The following is an 18,696-nucleotide window of genomic DNA, read 5'->3' on the forward strand; positions in this document are numbered from 1 at the left end:
CACTGATCAAATAAGGCCTTGCAACATTGCCCTTGGCTTGTGGACTTGCTCGCTTTGGGGAAAATAAGCCACCATGTTGTGAGGGCAGTCACACAACCCTGTGGGGAGAAAGTGAGACTTCCTGCCAACAAGCAGACCAATTTGGCCACCAAGTGAATGAGCTGCTTTGGATGTCACACTTTCAGATGATGCAGCCCCCACCGACATCTTGTGTGCAACCTCATAGAAGACCACTGAGCTAAGCCTCTCCTGAATTCCTGACCCATAGAAACTGAGAGAGGTGCTAAATGTTTTAAGTCACCAGGTCTTTGAGGTAATTTGTTGTAGAGAGTTAAAATTAACTACCCAAGAACCTCTGAGGATAAACTTTCAAAAAGTAACAAATATCCTGCAAAGTTGTGTTGAGTAGCATGGCCTCTCTCTTACATGGTTAATAGAGATAGGAAATCATATTATTTATTTGAAAAATTACGTTTTCTTTGTTGCCAACTTTGGACCATCATCCAGCCACCTCTCTCATATATAGTCTAATTAGGTATAGGTTAAGTTTGTGTGATATATGATAAAAATGAACTTGCGAAAAGGGAATATAATTGAATAACAGTTAAAAATGGTTTCTAGAGGGGCACCTGGGTGGCTCAGTTGGTTGGTCGTTCGACTTTGGCTCAGGTTATGGTCTCGTATCCCGCGTCTGGCTCTGTGCTGACTGCTTGGAGCCTGGAGCTTGCTTGGGATTCTGTCTCCCTCTCTCTCTGCTCCGCCCATGCTTGCACTCTGTCTCTCTCTCAAAAATAAATAAACATTTAAAAAAATGGTTTCTAGAGATAAGACACTTGGATTCAAATCTGCCATCTCTTTCTACTTATTGAGTAGATTACTTAACCTCTCTATGCTCATGAAAGTACTTTCAGTACACTTTATCCGCTGCAACAAATAACCCCCGAATATCAGTGAATCAGGAAATAGAAGTTTATCTCTTGCTCACGTAATGGTTCACTGTAGGTATTCTGAGAGTGGCATCCTGTGTAGCAGTTAAGTAACGCATGTTCCTTCCTTCTAGTAGCTCTGCTTTCTGCTCTGCAGATCTCTGTAATCAACCAGTTGGTGAGGAAAATGAGAAAGCATGGAACCCTGGGTTAAGAGTGCATGAACTAAGCCTCTAAGATGCTTTCCTTATTTTCTTCCACATTCCATTGGCCAGAAGTCAGTCACATGGTGACATCTAATTGCAAAGGAGGCTGGGAAAGTGACTGAACTGTGTACCCAGAGCAAGGGGAAGCAAGTTTGATGAGCCGCTAGCCAGTTTGCCATGTTTCTTCAGTTGGATTGCTTCAGTGAGGCTTAAACAAGATGATACATAAAGGACTTAGCCAAGAATCTGGCATGAAGTAGGGCTCATTAATGGAAAACTATTGTTTTTAACAGTCTTAACAGAGTTCTCTGAAAATAGAGCTCAAGTCTACTTCTGAATGTCACATGTTCCCCTCTCCCAAAAATAATATTTTTTACAACTTAATCTTTTTGTGAATAAACGATTAAATGTTGAGACAGATATGTGAGGAATGAGCAGTTTGATTATATTCCATCTCCCCAAAGGGCAGTGTCTAATGATTTTTGAACTGTAACTCTTTTTGGTATCTTTGGGCCTTCAAAGCCAGCAAGCATATTCAAAAGTCACAAGATATGGAAAAGGACCAGAAAGTGCTAAAACAATATTGAAACTTGTGTAAACAAGGAGCCATCCTGCCTAGGGCACAAAATACAGAAATAGAAATGAAATTTGAAGTGCATGGTCAGGCCTGTAAGTATATGGGCAAGAACTGGTTGAAAATACACATCTGGTTTGTTGGATTATAAATTATGTTTCTCTCTGCTGGTATTTGTTAAGGTACATACAGCATTAAGAGAGTATTACAGTGCTTCCTTATGTGCTCTCTTTCATTAGTCTATGCCAGAGAGTGGGATGAATCACAGTGAGGTTTTATGTTCCTGTGGGAGCCAGTGATGAAGGACTATGAATGAAAACATTTCTGGGATGAAGGCTGCACCAGAGTGCCTGTCTCCAGTGGTGAGGGAGCTAACGTACCACCTTGATAGAGGACCCCTCGGGGGTCCATGATGGGCCAAAGTTTGCAAGACCTGGATATGTGCATAATTCTGGGGCGAAAGTCCTTCATATTCATTCATTAGGTTTGCCTTTTTGGTAAAAACAACTTAGAGTAAGTCAGCTGGATTACTTTTTAAATATACCTTTAGGGCTGGTTGGGTATAAAATAAGCACTTGTTAGATCCACCTAATAGGAATCCTAAGCATCCGTGGCCATCCTTTGGCCCCTGGCTTTTTGGAGATGATGCTTTGGATTAATTTCCTCCAATTTGATGAACTTCAGTCATGAAATCCAGAGCACTTTTGTGTCCTCAGATGAATATTGTCAGAGACTTGTTCTTTAAAATTTAAGCTATTAAGATCTTAGTTAATATTTAATGAGCATTCCCTTAGGCTTGACTGTAATTTTCTAGAAACATGCGCACATACACAAATGTCAATGAGTGACTACTTTTTTAACTAGCATCATGAGTAGGACAAAATTCTGAAACCCCACATGAAGAAATGCTTTCCAACAGCATCTTTCCATCCTGTCCTCCAGTAAGAAGCATGCAATAATATATGCCCTCTTGCTTGAAACAAATCTGAATACAGGTCTTAAATATATGGCCCCCACAATTACTGGCATAATACTCCCTCATATTGTTACAAACATTTTGTAGAATGTATTTACTTGGTCCTTTGGAATAAAATTAGGAGGCACCCAATAATAGAAGATGGTACCAAGAGAGGGTGTAGAAACCTAGGCATCTAGCCATTGGACACACACACACACACACACACACACATACACACACACACACACACACACACACACACACACACACACACACATGGTTGGGGGGGAGAGTCTTTTGTTTTTCTTTCTTTTTTTTTCAATATATGAAATTTATTGTCAAATTTGCTTCCATACAACACCCAGTGCTCATCCCAAAAGGTGCCCTCCTCAATACCCATCACCCACCCCATCCCTCCCACCCCCCATCAACCCTCAGTTTCTTCTCGGTTTTAAGAGTCTCTTATGCTTTGGCTCTCTCCCACTCTAACCTCTTTTTTTTTTTTTCTTTCCTTGGGTGGGGGGGGGAGAATCTTAAGATGCCTATTTCAATTATCTATTCCTGCATAAAAATCATCTCCAAACCTAGTTTCTTAAAATAGCAAGGATTTTTTTTTTTTTTTTTGCCCTCAATTCTGTGGGTCAGAAAATTTGAGGAGGGCTCCTGTGTGTCCCATATGGTATCTGCTGGAATGCTTTGACTGCAGCTGGATGATCCAAGAGGGCCTTAGTCCACACATCTGAAACCTTGGTACTAGTTGTCACTTGGATACCTTGATCCTCTTCCTGGGGGCCTCTGTCTCTCTGTCTCCATGTGATCCCTCATCAATTGGTAGTCTAGGGCAAACTATCAGGGGGGCAAACAGAGAAACCACAAGGCCTCCTAAGGCGTAGGCCTGGAATAGACAGAGTGTGGCTTCAGCCACATTCTGTTGGTTAAAGCAGGTCACCAGGCCAGCCAGATTGAAAGGGTGGGATATAGAACCCACCTCCGCTGGGAGAAGCACTGTGCTCATAGAGGTGAAGGAGCAGTTGTGGGCCGCCGTCTGTGCAGGGGTTCTGTCATAAGACCTCACCTCACATGCCTGGCAGGTTTGCGTGTAGTTTCTGTTGGAGAAGGCATTGCTTTCCTGTGAGAGTCTTGTCCTAAACACAGGCAGCTCCTCAGTATTTCTTATAGGAAGCACTCTTCTCCTTCTCCTCAGCATTGCCAATTTTTACAGAACCGGGGGACATTTGGTGATACTGACAAGTTAGTCCTCAAATACCCTTTGAAAGCCTCAGTGTGGGGAACTAACTCATCAATGTCTAAAACTGGAAAAACCTCTTTGTCATCAAAATTGACATTTAAAAGAGAGAGGAGGGGGAATGCTTGCTAGCCAGAAAATTCACTTTTACCTGACGAAACATCTTTTTTGAAGAGAAGGAAAAAGGCTCCTGTGTTTGAACTGGCTTAAGCATATGGCTAAAGCATATGGCCAGAAACTCTGTCCTTCACCTCCCCCTGCAGATCCAGCGAGGAGAGCACTGTTTGGAACCGTTGTAGGAAATAAATATCCCACAGTAAGTGGAGGCAGAGAGGAAAAAGCCAGAAGATAGCAATTATGTTTGGGGACTCATGGGGATCATCCTTTTTCCATGTTTGGTAATACATACAGGTATGTAGGTAATGGATTTTTGTAATGTGCATAGTCTAGAGGTAATATTGGCCACAATAGTTACCCTTTTTAAAAAAGTTTTTAATGCTCATTTATTTTTGAGATAGTGTGAGCAGGGGAGGGCAGAGAGAGAGGGAGACAAAGAATCCAAGGTAGGCTCCAGGATCTGAGCTGTCAGCACAGGGCCCATCGTGGGGCTCGAACCTACAAACCGAGATCATGACCTGAGCTGAAGTTGAATGCTTAACCGACGGAGCCACCCAGGCACCCCAGCAATAGTTAACTTTTACTTATAGCTTCTTGTCTACAAGATAATGTGCCAAGCAGCTTTATATCCATCATATCATTTCATTTTTGTAAGATCAATATTTTTCCTCTAATTTACAAATTATAAACCTGATGTGCAAGAAGTTTAAGAAACAGCCTTTAGGAGAGGAGCTAGGGCTGAAATGCTTTCACAACCCAAGCTATTCAAATCTGTTCTAGTTTGTCTCTGAGCACTGCATTGTCTGAGCACCTACTGTTGGCTGCAAATGAGTAAGATCGGACATTTTTCCCAAGGTGCTCCAATTTTATCAGGGTACAACTAAGCATGATACCGTGTGCTAAGTGGCATCCAATAAGATGAGTAAAATGTATGGCATCACTGAGGAGAAATCATTTAATTTTGTTGGTATCAGGCTCAGACAGATAAAGACGTTTTCTAGGCAGAGAAAGAGTTGAGACAAGAGGAACAGCCTTCCAGGGGAACGTCAGTCAATCAGGATTAATTAACTCATGTGTATTAAACTTTACACGGTTGAGAAAGAATGGTGGGTAATATGTTAGCAAGTGGTGGGGGATGCTGCCAAAAACTGTTGGTTTTACCCATTGTCTGGAGTCTTGAAAGCTATAGGAAAGGGTTTGTGTTTACTCCTGAAAAATGAGAACTGTCAGGTTTCCAGGTAAAGGGGTGAAATGATTACCTCAGCGCTTTGGAAGGACCTCCCTTGGAGCTGAACCAAATTGCACTTTGATTATTGATATCAAAATCACTTGTTAAATCGTGAAATCATAGAGCTGACCATACTATTGTAAACTTGTGGCTTTATATATAAAAACAGTTTCAGAGTGTAAACTTTGACTTACAGTCCTTACTTAACACAAGGTACACTAAGATCCTAATTTTATTTGGTTCTTCGTGAGATCTAAAGAAGAATAAACTTAAGAGATTGCCTTTTTTAAACAAACAAACAAACAAACCTGTAGTCACATTTCAAAGGGGAAAGATTTTAAGTCTTGCTGCAAACTTGGTTTAAGGTAACACTCTGTTATGTAAAATGACCATTTCTGTATGGATGCAATCTTTGCCCAGCTCACAGCTGATCACTCTCAGCCTTAAAACATCAAGCAGGCCAATTTGTAGGGTTATAGTGGCAGGTACCAATATTTATATGCTGCTAGTTAAGATAGTAAAGCAAAATGGTGAGTGCTGTCATTGTAAAATGCCCCAAAGCCTAGGGATTTTGCTACTTTAAATTTTTTTTTTTTTTTGGAAGACTACATTGCCAACAACTTTAAAATTTTAGGTGTTTGGGAAGAGCAATCCTATCAAGGAAACAAACTGCTTTCTTCTTATATAGTTTTAGTTAAACATGAAATCTCTGGTTAATAACGTGTGTGTGTGTGTGTGTGTGTGTGTGTGTGTGTGTGTGTGTGTTACATCTTCCTATTAAATTCCAACCTATAATAGTAGGATTGGACCCACTCGTTCTGTGATGGTCCACAATATTTCTTATGGCTGTGACACTCAAAAGGGTTTTTGCACATGAAGAAGAATGTGCATGTGCGCATATGTGCCCGTGCACCACATGCTTTTATCAGTATTGCCCCCTTTAATGCCTGTCGATCTTTTATAAAAGAAATCATCATGATTCTTTTCCCCGGTTCATCAGTTTGCTTTGGAAGAGGTAGGAGGGTTGATCTTTACATTGTTAATTCTTAGAAATGCCCAAAGATGCCCCCTTTTAAAGTATGTTAACTTTGAATCTTACATGACAAGGAGAAGAGCTGGTAACCATGGATGGCCCCACTAAACACTAGGGTAAACACCATGGCCTAAGCAATCTTGCATTCCCATTGGAATGGTAGTGTCTTTCAACGCATTTGTCTTGATTTGAGTTGATTTGGGCCCACCAAACTACCTTGATCTGCTTTTACCAAAATGTCAGTGGAATTGAAATCCATTGCACTGCTGTTGGGATTTGCACACAAAATGTACATCAGTTAATAAAATACAATTGGCTTGAGCTGTTTTTGGCAACTGACAAGCATTTGGTAGTTTTATTTCATTTTCTTGATATTTCAAGTTGTTGTTGATATGCAACATTAATGATGATCATGGAGACTGGGAATTAGGGGAATTAATGGGAAATTAATCTTGTATCTTATGATCGTGGCTTTTTTTATGTGTTCATCAGGAATTTTTGTGACCTTTCCTTCCATTCATTCCTGAATATACTTTTTTTGGTCCTATCCATGTTAGGTTTAAAAGTAAGCTAGATTTACTTGTGTGCTGGGCTGGAATGCTTCCTTCACGGGCCTTTTTACTTTTCTTGAGTGTCAAGTGTGTGCACGTTAATCTTTAATCATGTGATAAGGTTGTGGATCTAAGCATGTATATTCCCTCCCAATAAGCCCCAGATAAACCAATCATTGTGTGAATGTGTAGCTCCTTTAATGTTGCTCAGATAAGGGTAGAGTTTTGTTATGTTTTCGTCTCTTCCTCTCTGTTGACAAAAAGAACAAGAAATAGAATCTTTTTTGAGATAGTAAAAACCCTAACATCCCATGGATTACCCGTGCCATCTACATATGCCCTCCGTTACTAAATGGAATTGGTTTCTTCTTGAAGGACTGTTAATAAAACTCCCAAACTACTTTCTAAATTGTTGATCTCTCTGCCAAAATGCTGATAGCGATAGGACATCGGACTTCCAATTGTCCTTAAAAACCCTCTCTGTAGCTGTAGCCTATGAATTTGGTTTCTTAACTGTTACTATAAATGAGCCCTATTACGACTTGCCTGGTTTTCCCATGGAAAGGCGCTGGGTTTATGGCTTCTTGGGCCCTAAGTGGCCTTGCTGCACTGTCTGTCCATGAGAGGGAGTGGGCAGTCTGCGAGCCCTGCTTGGTAGTTCCAGCCTTCCACTCCCAAAGCAGACAGTCCTCACGTTAAACAAGCCCAGATTTGTTGATCCTTTAATACTTGGAACTGATGAATTTGTGTCTCAGGAAAACATTCATTCTCTTATGTTTTGCTTTGTAATCCCCAGGCCTCTGTCATTGATTTATTGTCTGAGAGCTACTTTGCAGTTACAGACCAGGAACTCTTCATCATGACCTAATTTTCCTCCCATAAAAATCACAGCACATAATAAAGAGTGTACCCCACACATTTTAGGGAAGCTCCTAATCCTTGTAAATTACAGGAGCATGTATGAACGGGACCAGAAGAGGTGTAAAAATGTGTATGTGCCATGGCTAAAAACAAATTTAGCAAGTGTCAGTGGTCTACAGTGTCAAGATGGGCCTCTGGCAGGCAGGGGGGGCAGGCAGTGAAACTTGAGTTTTGTAGATGATGCAAAGGAAAAGAACAGGAAATTTTAACATTGCTGTAAACAGTTAAGATCGATGTTTTGCAAAGAGCAGTAATTAAATTTGCACTTATAAATTAAATCCTTGTGTCCTGACTGCAAATAATTCATTGTTGAGTCTCCACTTATTTCCCTTCTTCCACTTTTTTACTGAATACAGTAATATCTCTTGAACGCTGAGTGTCAAACCGTGTTAGGTGTTTCAGTCTTCGCCACAGTCCCAGGAGTTTTTACAGATGAGGCATCTGAAGGTCAGAGAGTTACACAACTTGTTCAGAGTCCCAGAACTACTAGTAAGCAACTAAAGTCAGATCCATTGAACTGTAAAACTTGTATCCTTTTTGTTTTGTCCTCTGTCTCTCAAATTAATAATAGGTATAAAGACTACAGGTGCTTAAGATCCAGACAGTCGTGCTAAGTTTCCAGTCCAGCTACGTGCACATAGGTGACCTTGGACAAATCAGTTTATCTTCACGGAGTCTTAGTTTCCTTGCATTCACTATGCCAAGAATAATAGTACCTTTCTTACAGAGTTATTCTGAGTAAAAATAATGAGATAATTTATGCAAATAACTGAGCATGATGGCCACTCAATACCTATTGGTTATTTTATTGTTATTTATACCACTACCATCTCTAGCCCATTCTTTGCTAGGTTCCGTGTGCCCAGTGCTTCATGTGCCTTAGCTTTTTAATAGCTCTGTGAGGCAGGCATAGGATCCTCCTTGTTTACACAAGAGAAACAGGCTCAGAGGGATTGAGGCTCTTGCCTGAGTTGAACCCAAGTCTGTCTAGCTCCTAAGCCTCTTTGCTTTCCACCCATATGACAAGTGTACATTCCTTTCCTGTGCTTTTTGTGGCCTTGTGACAGTGATGCTGATTATCAGTGTTGGTGAGGTCAGTGCAGCTGTAGGTGTTGCCCACTGAGTAAGCAGCAGAACCTGGACTCCACCCGGTTCTGTGTGACTGCAGAGCCCAAAGTGCCCTGACCACTCTCCTGACCACAGCTTAAGGAGAAACAGGAGCTTGGTATTTATGGGACTGCTAATTCCACTTATAGGAAGCTTGAAATTGAGAATACTTGGAAGAGTATCCAGAGTTGTATTTTTATTTTACAGTTTTATTCCTCAGTAGCTTCCAGAAGGCTTATAGCCTTCCCAATAAGTTTTTTTTTTAATGATTATTTATTTTTGAGAAAGTGCAAGAATGGGGGAGGGGCAGAGGGCAAGGGGGACAGAGGATCGGAGCAGGCTCTGCACTGACAGCAGGGAGCCCAGTGCAAGGCTTGAACTGACAAACCCTGAGATCATGATCTCAGCCCAAGTCAGACACTCAACCAACAGAGCCACCCAAGCACCCCAGCTTTCTGAAAAACTTTTATTTCTAAGGCGTTCCTAACTAAGTCAGAATTAGTTTGTAAGTTTGGATAGAATTAACAGGCCACTTGGGGCACAAAATAAATCCCCGCCCCCCTTGTGTATTCATTTGGAAAGTCTCTGTGACATGAGTAGGTTGTTCCGGCCACATGGTAGAGTTCCATAAATCCATTGTTCATAGGTGATGGGAACTCACCCTTCCATCATTCAGCAGTCATTTGTACACTGATTGTTCTGAACAGAACAAAGGAAACCTCGTTGGATTTTCTTGAAATTATCTCTTCCAAGCAAAATAGGATCGGAATAACCAACAAAACTGTGAAAAATTCAGATTCGCATCAGAATTCCAAATTGAGCTTTTGGCACAGAGACAAACTCTTGGCCTGGCTAGAAGGTGGCCAGACCATAAGCAGGCTTGAAACAGCTCACATTTGTTCAAGTTTCAGAGTTAAGTGAACAACAGTATTTTGGGGAATGATTTCCCAGTCTCCTTAATGTAAGTTTGTATCCTCTGCACTGGTGGTCGTGAGGTCTCATTTACAGAGGTGCCCTTGCACTTCAGAAACACATGTAATCACAGTGGCGATAGTCTTGTGTCCGGCACTTTGCATTTTGGCGCATGAGAACAGCCCCATCAGAGCTCTTCAGCGGCCTGGGCCTGGCTCACATCGAGGCCCAGAGAGCTGGCCTTGGGGACTGTAGTTCTCACCTGAAATGGTGCTGGTTTCCCAAACAACTTTTCTTTGAAAGAAAGCTACCCATGTGCAAGAATCAAATACTCTCCTATGTTCCCACATCTCTTCCTGCTTGGTGTGTATCAGCATTGCTTTGGAAGCAATTTTTCATGCATCTGCCGAAATCCACGGCCTTTCCTCACAACTCAAGTCATCTTTGTTTCCCCAGCGTTTCCTACAGTTTTTAGGCAGGAGTACAACCACCACATTTTTGGTGACAGTTGAAATTAATATGCGTATACATTATCTCTGTGCCCATTATAGTTGCGCGAAGAGCTCCAAAGCTTGGAGGCCAGACGTAAGGGGGCGGAGGCCTCTCACTAAGTCTGAATTCATTTTCAGATGTTTTCAGCTATCGGGATGGCCGAGAGGGCTGTACTTGAGGCCAGAGGCAGAGGGGTGCCAAGAGGCACCATTACCTGTTGAAATCCGTGCTTGTGGGTCTGGGGCATGGCTTCTATAGTGAAGATTGGCTGGAAAAGCTGAGCTGAAAGAATGAGACGGCTGAAGAAGTGGAGAGTGCAGATGGGAGAAGCCACAGCCGTAGATTCCGGTTCCCACCCCTCTCCTGCTTTGCTGTGCAGCAGGTCAGGAAATCTCTCCTGTGGCACGCTCACCCTCCTTTACATGCTGAATTGACCTGCGGCTTAGAGAGAGCTCACGTGAGTACCTAGCACAGCACCTGGCGTGCAGGCACGGATGATCACATACAGGAGCAAGGTTTACATGTCAGTGATATTCGTGTGCCATGAGGTGCTCACCCGGGAGTAGGCTCATGGCTCAGTGTTGTTTCGGGAACACAGTAAACGGGAGAAAGCCTCTTAGAGGCTGTGGTCCTTGAGCTCATTAAGAACCATGGTTTCTTTTTGCTTCCCTCCCAGATACTCAGGAGACTTGTACATATATATGCATAGCGCTGGTACTTATTTTTAGGGGTGCCAATTCCTCTGGAAGCCAGGATGTTTCTGTTGTTTTTGCTTTAAGTCCCCTTCTCTTCTTACCCCCTCGCCCCACTTGAACTCAGCTATGTTGTGATTCAGTTTATTTTGTTGAAAATTCAGTCCCCTAGGGAAAATATGATAATGCTGTTTTCAGACAGCTGTGTTTGGGAGCGAGACTGACTTAACCAGCTGGCTGGCATCATTGGAGCCCAAGGACTTGCCAGCCCATGGAGCGCAGCTGTCTTGGCTAAAATTCTCATCATTCTTATGACTTTGCTTTCTATATATCTGCTTCAGAGTTCTACTTTAAAATGTATGCACAAAGAAGAGAGGGCCATTAGTCTGTGGTGTGTCTAATGCCATCCATAGTTGAAGGAAGTGGGGTACCCCTACCTTTCTCTTGTTACTCATGATTGTTGAGAAAGAAGAAATCCAGAAGGAGGCTAGCTCCAGAATGACAGATGATAATGAGTGGATCAATAAATATTGATATCTTAATACTGTGTGGTTGTCATATGACCATTAAGAATCACGTTTACCATTTTTTTTAATGTTTATTTATTTTTGAGAGGCAGAGATAGCACAAGCAGGGGAGGGGCAGAGAGAGGCGGGGAGACACAGAATCCAAAGCAGGCTCCAGGCTCCGAGCTGTCAGCACAGAGCCCGATCCGGGGCTCAAACCCACGAACCATGAAATCATGACCTGAGCTTAAGTCGGATGCTTAACTGACTAAGGCGCACCAACCTATTTTTTAAACAAGGGAGAAACGTTGAAATATACTGTTAGATGTGTGGGATACTAAAGTATGTAGATTATATAATCCCAATTAGGGAAGATGTTCTTTTGACATTGAGATAACTCACACAAAACACTTAACCTGGCGCCTGGCATATGGCAGATGCCCAGTAAATCACAGCTACCGGATGCAAACTCTCCAGCCACGGGGAACACATTTACCTCGTGCAGTGCTAGACCCAGAGTCCTCGGTATGAAGTAAATGCTCGAAAGATCTTTCTTGATTGAATGAATTAGTGTGACTATTTTTATGTGTTTGAAAAGAAATCTAGAAAAACCGAGGGAGACAGCTTTCTGTGTTATCTGTGATTGTATCTATAGTTGTGGCAGTTTAACCTCTCTGCCTTGGTTCTTCATTATAAATGGTGAGGACAGTACCTGTTGCTCCAGATCATTGAGAATTGAATGAGCCACATGTAAAACACATGCAGTGACTAATCCCCAGGGAACTGACATTACATGGCGGCTACGGTAATCATGGCAAGCACTGTATAAGTGTAGCTGTTATCATAGTTCTAGCAAACTTATATCTGTAAAAAGAGAAAAAATTGTCATGATTTTAGTCTATTGTTTTCTTATTTTCCCTGGGACTTTTTTTTTTTTTTTTTTTTTTTTTTTTTTTTTAGTGAAAGCTTAAAAGAAAAAAGTTCATAAGAAAACTCACATGTTTGTAGTAGTTACCTTTAAGTAGTGGAATTGGAAAAGTTGTTCTCTTTTTTTTCTTGATGCTTTTCTACATTTTCCAAATGTTAGTACTGGTTACATTTGTCGTCAACCTTCCCCGCCCCGCCCCCCCCCCCCCCCCCCCCCCCCCCCCGCCTTTTAAATAAGAAAACACTCAGCATCAAAGATGATGCACAGCTCCTGAACTAGAAAGCAGGCTCCATCTAAGGATGACAGAGGACCCAGAACTGGTGCTCTGCTCTGGACTTCTTCTTGGAATGTTATTTAAATGCATGTTTCACATTCTAAGAAAGTTGTGAAGCAGTCGTTAAGAACTGGTCAATAGAACCAGTGAGGAAAAGTAAAGGGGTTTTGATTAATTGGTTCTGGACAAAAGGTAGTCAGAAAGCTCAAAGCCTTGGTAATAGACCATGGCTTGTATTTAGCACAATACATTCCCATTTCTCCTGGAAAGAACAACCGACAGAACATCAGGGGAAGTAACAGCAGAAGGGGCTAGAAATGGAAGGAAATAGTCCCCAATATCCAGGATATGCTTCTGAAAGAAAACGTTTAATATCATTTCTGAGAGACGTTTCAAGTGAAATCCTGAGCAAATGCTGGTGGTCTTTTCGGGTCTTTTTTTGCTGATTCTTTCATACCACCAAGCTTTTGGTTGTGCTGGTCGGGGCCTGTGCTTGCTCCCCCACTCACAGCAGCGTGTGACCCTTTTGTGAAACTTTACTTGCAGATATTCAACACCGTGCCTGATATGCCTCTCACCAATGCCCAGCTGCACCTGTCCCGGAAGAAGAGCAGTGACTCCAAGCCCCCTTCCTGCAGCGAAAGGCCCCTGACGCTCTTCCACACCATGCAGTCAGCAGAGAAACGTGAGTCTCCTGCTCAGGGCCAGCAAGGTGCTCACGAGACGGCCCGTGCCACCTTCCAGCTGCTCAGGGTGCACACCTCCGGCCTCTCTCTGTGGGTGCCTGCCCTGCGTGTCCTTGAGGATGGTGTATGGCGGTGCCCTCACAAGTTTCATTGCTGAGTAAGCCTGGTAGGACAGGAAGTAGTGTTAGGAGAATGAAAGACAAGGGCCACTTGCTGTTCAGGATTCTCTTTCCAGATCTCCTTTGGGCGAACAGCTGAGCATTGTTTCTTCCTGCTACACAGTAAGAGCTCAGCTCCGGCGTTACTGCCTTGGCCCCTTTTTTGTTAGCGGCTTCCACAGAACCAGTTTCCTTTTCTCAGTTTGTAATTAAATGCTTATTAGTGCAAGTCACATGCCCTATTGGACTGTGACTCTGAGGGCTGGCCCTTGCTTTGCTCATCCTTCTGCTCCACCTCACAGGGCCTGGCATGGAGCAGACACTTAATATATGTGTGAACTTAATTAATGAATTAATTAGAGAATAATGCCCTCTTTGTTCCAAGCAGTAGAGTGTTATCACCTCGGTTTGACTGAATCCTCTTCTCATGTCAGAACTGAGTTCTTTGCAGTTATCAGGCCACTGGGCCCTAAAATATCCAGGCTTATTTGAGCTTCTGTAATAAGAGAGCTGGGTGGTGGTGAGGGCTCCAGCTCTGCCTGGAGTCCCATCAGACCTGGGTTTTTGTGCCAGCAGCAATGCACGGGCAAGCCTTTTACCTTCTTGCAGCCTCCGTTTGCTCATCTGTGTAGTAGGGGTAACAGTGCCTATCTTAAAGGGATTTGTTAAGGATTAAATCCAATTTTGCATTTAAGCATCTGGCACAAGTCCTAGACTTGGCAAGAGCTGAGAGCTGCCACTATTATTACTAGTTATTGTTTAATCACGTGCAAATACCAAGGCTAATTCTTTCATGCAACTGACGCTTAGACGAGGCCTGCAAGGGACTGGGAGTGTACAAATAGGACCTTGTTTTTAAAGTGGTCACAGTTGAGTGAGGGGAATAGACAAGTGAATGGATCATGTAGGTCACCACAGTAAGCACCTTCAGAGAGAGATACCCATTCACAGAGGCTGTGGAACATGTGACAGTTGAGAGCATGCACTGGTACCGGACTGCTTGGCTGCTAGCTCTGAGTCTGCCGCTCTCTGGCTGTGCACGATGTGAGCAAGTTAACTTGCATCTCGGGGCCTTGGGCTTCTCTTCTGGAAGACAGGGATACTAGTTTCTCCCTCACAGAGTTGTTGTGCAGATTAAAGCACTTCACACGGCACCTGGTGCACAATAAGCGCATTTACTGGGGCGGGGGTGGGTGGAGGGGGGGAGGTGTTGTTGTTATTGTTGCTGTTGTTGCCTTTATGAAGTACAGTAAAGGCACAGATCAGAAGAATCAGCCACTTGGCTTCGAAAAGGAGAGAAAATCCATATCTGGATTGGCATCTTCTTCTTCCTTATGAAAAAGCATTTCTTATCCCCTGTATTTCAGAAGTTATCATTCTGAAAACAAATCTTCGCTGCCCGCAGAGCGTCACTGCATTTAAAGATGTCATACTATCCCATAAAATGGCTGGACCTTGGTGAATTTAGCACCCTTTGGGTTGTTTCAGATGTTTAGCTTTCATGAGTAAAGCCCCTGTTAATCTTTGTAGCTAAATCTGTTCATATACATGATCATTTCATTAAGATAAATCCTGGAAGAATTTCTAGGTGAAAGAATTTGTATACTTTTGGGGTTTTGACCCCAGTGAGGTTGAGTTCTCTTCAAACAATAGCCCGTGTTGCTCTTAAATACCTGGCTTGGGTCCTTCTCACTTCGGTCTGCACATGGCCTGGGCCCCTCTGAGTGTAGTAGGTAACACTCGGAACAGGACTGGTCTCACCCATATCTGCCATTACCGGGCATTAGGCTGTGGAGGGGTGTGTTCCTCAGGTGTCCAGGAGAGTGACAGTCACCTCGTTTTGTACTAAGCAATGAGCAGTGTAGGTTAGGATGGAAGCAGAAGCAGCTTGGAAGCAGGTCTACAAGCGTTCTCTGGGAGCATGTAAGGAAGAAGATGGAGATGAGGAGAAAATCAATTAGATCCTGACTCAAGATTAATTTTTATCACACGAGCCAGAGGATGAAAGTTAAGGATGTGTGAAAACAGGTGCATCTAAGCCGCAGACCGAGCTGTCATGTCCCTGTCTGCACCGTGGATGGAAGCATGGAAGACGGGAAGACAGTGAAGCAGCTTATCTTTCCTCCAAATGTTAGGAAATGCACCCTGGAAACAGGACTGGAACTTCCGTACACTCAAATATTTCAGGGGCACTTAGCTTTCTTCCCTGTCTTGGAGAAGAAACATTTCCATTGAAAAGAATGCGGGTGTGCATATATTCATAGACTTCTTATGGTTTGTTTTGGAAATCGCTTTTTTCTTGAGAAACTAGAAATGACATCCAAGCTGGCTTGGAAAGTGCCATAGGAGGGGTTGAGTGAGTTGATGCTGGAAGGGAAGGCTGGCCAGGAGCTGGAGGGTTTTGTGAGCACCCCTCCCTGTTAGATGAGCAGGTGACAGGGCACTGTCTTGCTTGCACACAACTTACCCTTCCCTTTGTCTATCTGTGGATAAAGATAGAAGGCTACTTTATCAAAGCACTTTGCTGAATTTACTCTGTAGAATTAAAGTACAAATAAATACTGCAGGTAATTGGTGAGGGAAAAATTTGTGTATTTCCATATGGTGATGTTTTTCAGTTTAAGGAACTTTGGCTACTTAGTCACTTCCCAAACTCGAGTCATTTGCATAGACCTTCATTTACTCTTTGGCCCTCAACCACATAATTCATATGCTTTTGTTTGAATACATTTCTTTAAATTGATCTTAAGGCCTCTGCCTTCTTTACATGGCTTCATCCTACTTAGTAAAATCTCTAAAAATGTGAATTTGATGGTCTCACTGTTTTACTTTCTAATATACATTAAACATGTAACCATTAAAATAAAGATAAAGATTTCTTACTTCTCACCTGTGAAATTTGTACTACGGTTTGGAGTCCACAGATAGTACTTTGAATTTTTGAGTGACTCCTTTCCTTTCTCTTAATGTAAATATGTGAACTCAAGTTTGTTTTGACTAGAATTGGGTTCTGATACTGTCATTTGGCTGTTCTGTCACTGGGGGTGTGCACTCTTCACCTGTTACTTCCATGCTGTGCACTTTCAGTTCCTGTGACACCTGTCCAGCTTTGGTGTGACCTTACCTTTCTTCAGGTTCTGGCCACAGAGCAAAACCTTGTTACAGGGATTGCTCTTGTGTGGACACACAAGCACATCTTCACATAACCCTTCTGTACCTTGATTTTTGGCAGATGATGTTTTTCAGAACCCCATTTCCTCTTACTTCCTCCTGAGCTCAGTTACACTTTTCTCCTCACTGATGTCCTTGCACTTGAGAATTTTCTCTGTATTCCATTGGTTAGCCCTCTCTTCAGTCCCTGTTGAGATGTTTAATGGGCCTAAAATTCCTAGCGTAGCTCACTTGGATGCTTCCTTTGAGAGGTTCCAGTTGTTGATTGTCAGCGCACATTTTTCTCTCCCCTCTCCGCATTGCCCCCACTCTGTGCAGAAGACGTTTGTCTTAGACGCAAATCTCTGCCAATGCTCTTGGCCTCAGGTTGCAGGTTGTCTCCCTTTTCCTGGAGAGGAAGGTCCTGAGAGTCATCTTGGGAGTTCATAGGCTCAATCCTCTCTCTTTGTACTTCAGGCTCCTGGAAGCATGTGGCATATTAGCTGATGCTCCTGGATATGGGTCTTGTTTTCCAGAAGGAGTTTCTTCTTCTGTGGAAATAGACCAGTTGTGTCCCACGCACCTCCATAAGATTCTTCAGCTTTAATCTTATGGGTATTAGTGGAATCTTCTCCCAACAGCATTTCCCCTTTCCCTAAAGGTAGAGATCTCTTTACGCTAACCGTGTTCTCTTCCCAGAATGAGGAGTTGGGTGCTTTCTCCTGCTCTCTTTTGGGTAGCGACTTTGGTCAGTTCCAAGGCAGCACATGACTCCTCGTAGACAATCAATGTGTGGTGGAAGTGGAACTAGGAATGAAATGGGAACAGTCTCTGAGACTAAAACTTTGTGGAAGGGCACCTGGGTGGTCAGTAAGTTGAGCATCCGACTTCAGCTCAGGTCATGATCTCAGGGTTCATGGGTTCAATCCCCTCATCGGGCTCTGCACTGACAGTGCCAAGCCTGCTTCAAATTCCCTGCCTCTCTCTCTCTCTCTCCCTGCCCCTTCCCCATTTTCTCTCCCTCTCCCAAAAAATAAACAAAAATTAAAAAAAAAAACTTTGCAGAAAAGAAGAAAAGGAATTGATGGGGAAAAACAGGATTTAGAAACATAGCAACAAATACAAGCCACTGAATATTGTTAGTGAAGAAGGACCAGAAATCCAAGTTGTATGTAGGTGGTCAAGGAATGCTTCCTGAAAGGTAGAATTCCGAGTAAGATGCTAAAGGAAATGAGTCATAGTCTCGCACAAAGGACAGAAGGGTGGCTGTGATGCTCTGCACAGGGAACAGGGAATAGTCTTTCTATAAGCAGCAGAGGGTGGCTCTTGTCTCTCGGACTGAGGATTGTGGAAAGATATGTTCCCAAATTGAACTTAGAAAACATTCTCCCACAGAAATCAGATTTTTCGTTAATGTATGTTTAATATATATATACATACATATATGGCTCTTTAATTTATCAAGTGGTTTCTCATGCGAAGCACTGTGCATAGCAACACCTCACTTAATCTCCAACATTACACAGGTACTGTCCGCTTTTGGGACAATGGAGGAAGATAAAACTTATATTAAATAACGTACTCAGGATCAGACAGCAACAAAATAGGTTTGAATCCAGTTGTTGAGACCTCAGAGCTACACTATTAGCCAGTGATGATTCTGCCTTCTGGCTTCAACTTGGGGGGTTGTTCTTAAAGAGATGTGGTTCTGTGTGCTTTTGTGACCTAGCCTGCAAACCCCTTAATTCTAAGGGGAAGTATTTCCAGTTCTGCTTATGAACCTGGAGTCTACATTTCCCTTAAGGGAGAGATCTGCCTGTACAGAGCTGGGGGTGGGGTGGGAGTGGAAGGCTGGTGTGGAAGGATAAACAATGCATTTGATGAAGAACCTTGAGACCAAGTTGGATCTGAACCTCATTCAGTAACAATAACAATCAAAGTTAAAATTATTATGCCTCACCCAACATGCCAGACAGCCTGCTAAGTGCATCAGTATCTTACTTCCTTCTCACAACTGACCGTCACCCAGTG

General features: G+C 42.8%; 1 protein-coding gene across 7 annotated transcripts in view; it reads left to right on the forward strand.

Annotated features, from left to right (window-relative positions):
* The window catches only part of ARHGAP26 (Rho GTPase activating protein 26), a 427,680-nt gene that overhangs the window by 326,268 nt on the left and 82,716 nt on the right, over positions 1-18,696 (forward strand). For all 7 annotated transcript variants that reach the window (XM_011282717.4, XM_019833787.3, XM_011282723.4 and 4 more), the window contains exon 19: positions 13,218-13,356. In XM_011282717.4, coding sequence (XP_011281019.1) covers positions 13,218-13,356 — 139 coding nt within the window. The remainder of the gene's footprint in view (positions 1-13,217; positions 13,357-18,696) is intronic.

This window comes from Felis catus, chromosome A1, assembly GCF_018350175.1.
Source record: "Felis catus isolate Fca126 chromosome A1, F.catus_Fca126_mat1.0, whole genome shotgun sequence".
Taxonomy (NCBI): Eukaryota; Metazoa; Chordata; class Mammalia; order Carnivora; family Felidae; genus Felis; species Felis catus.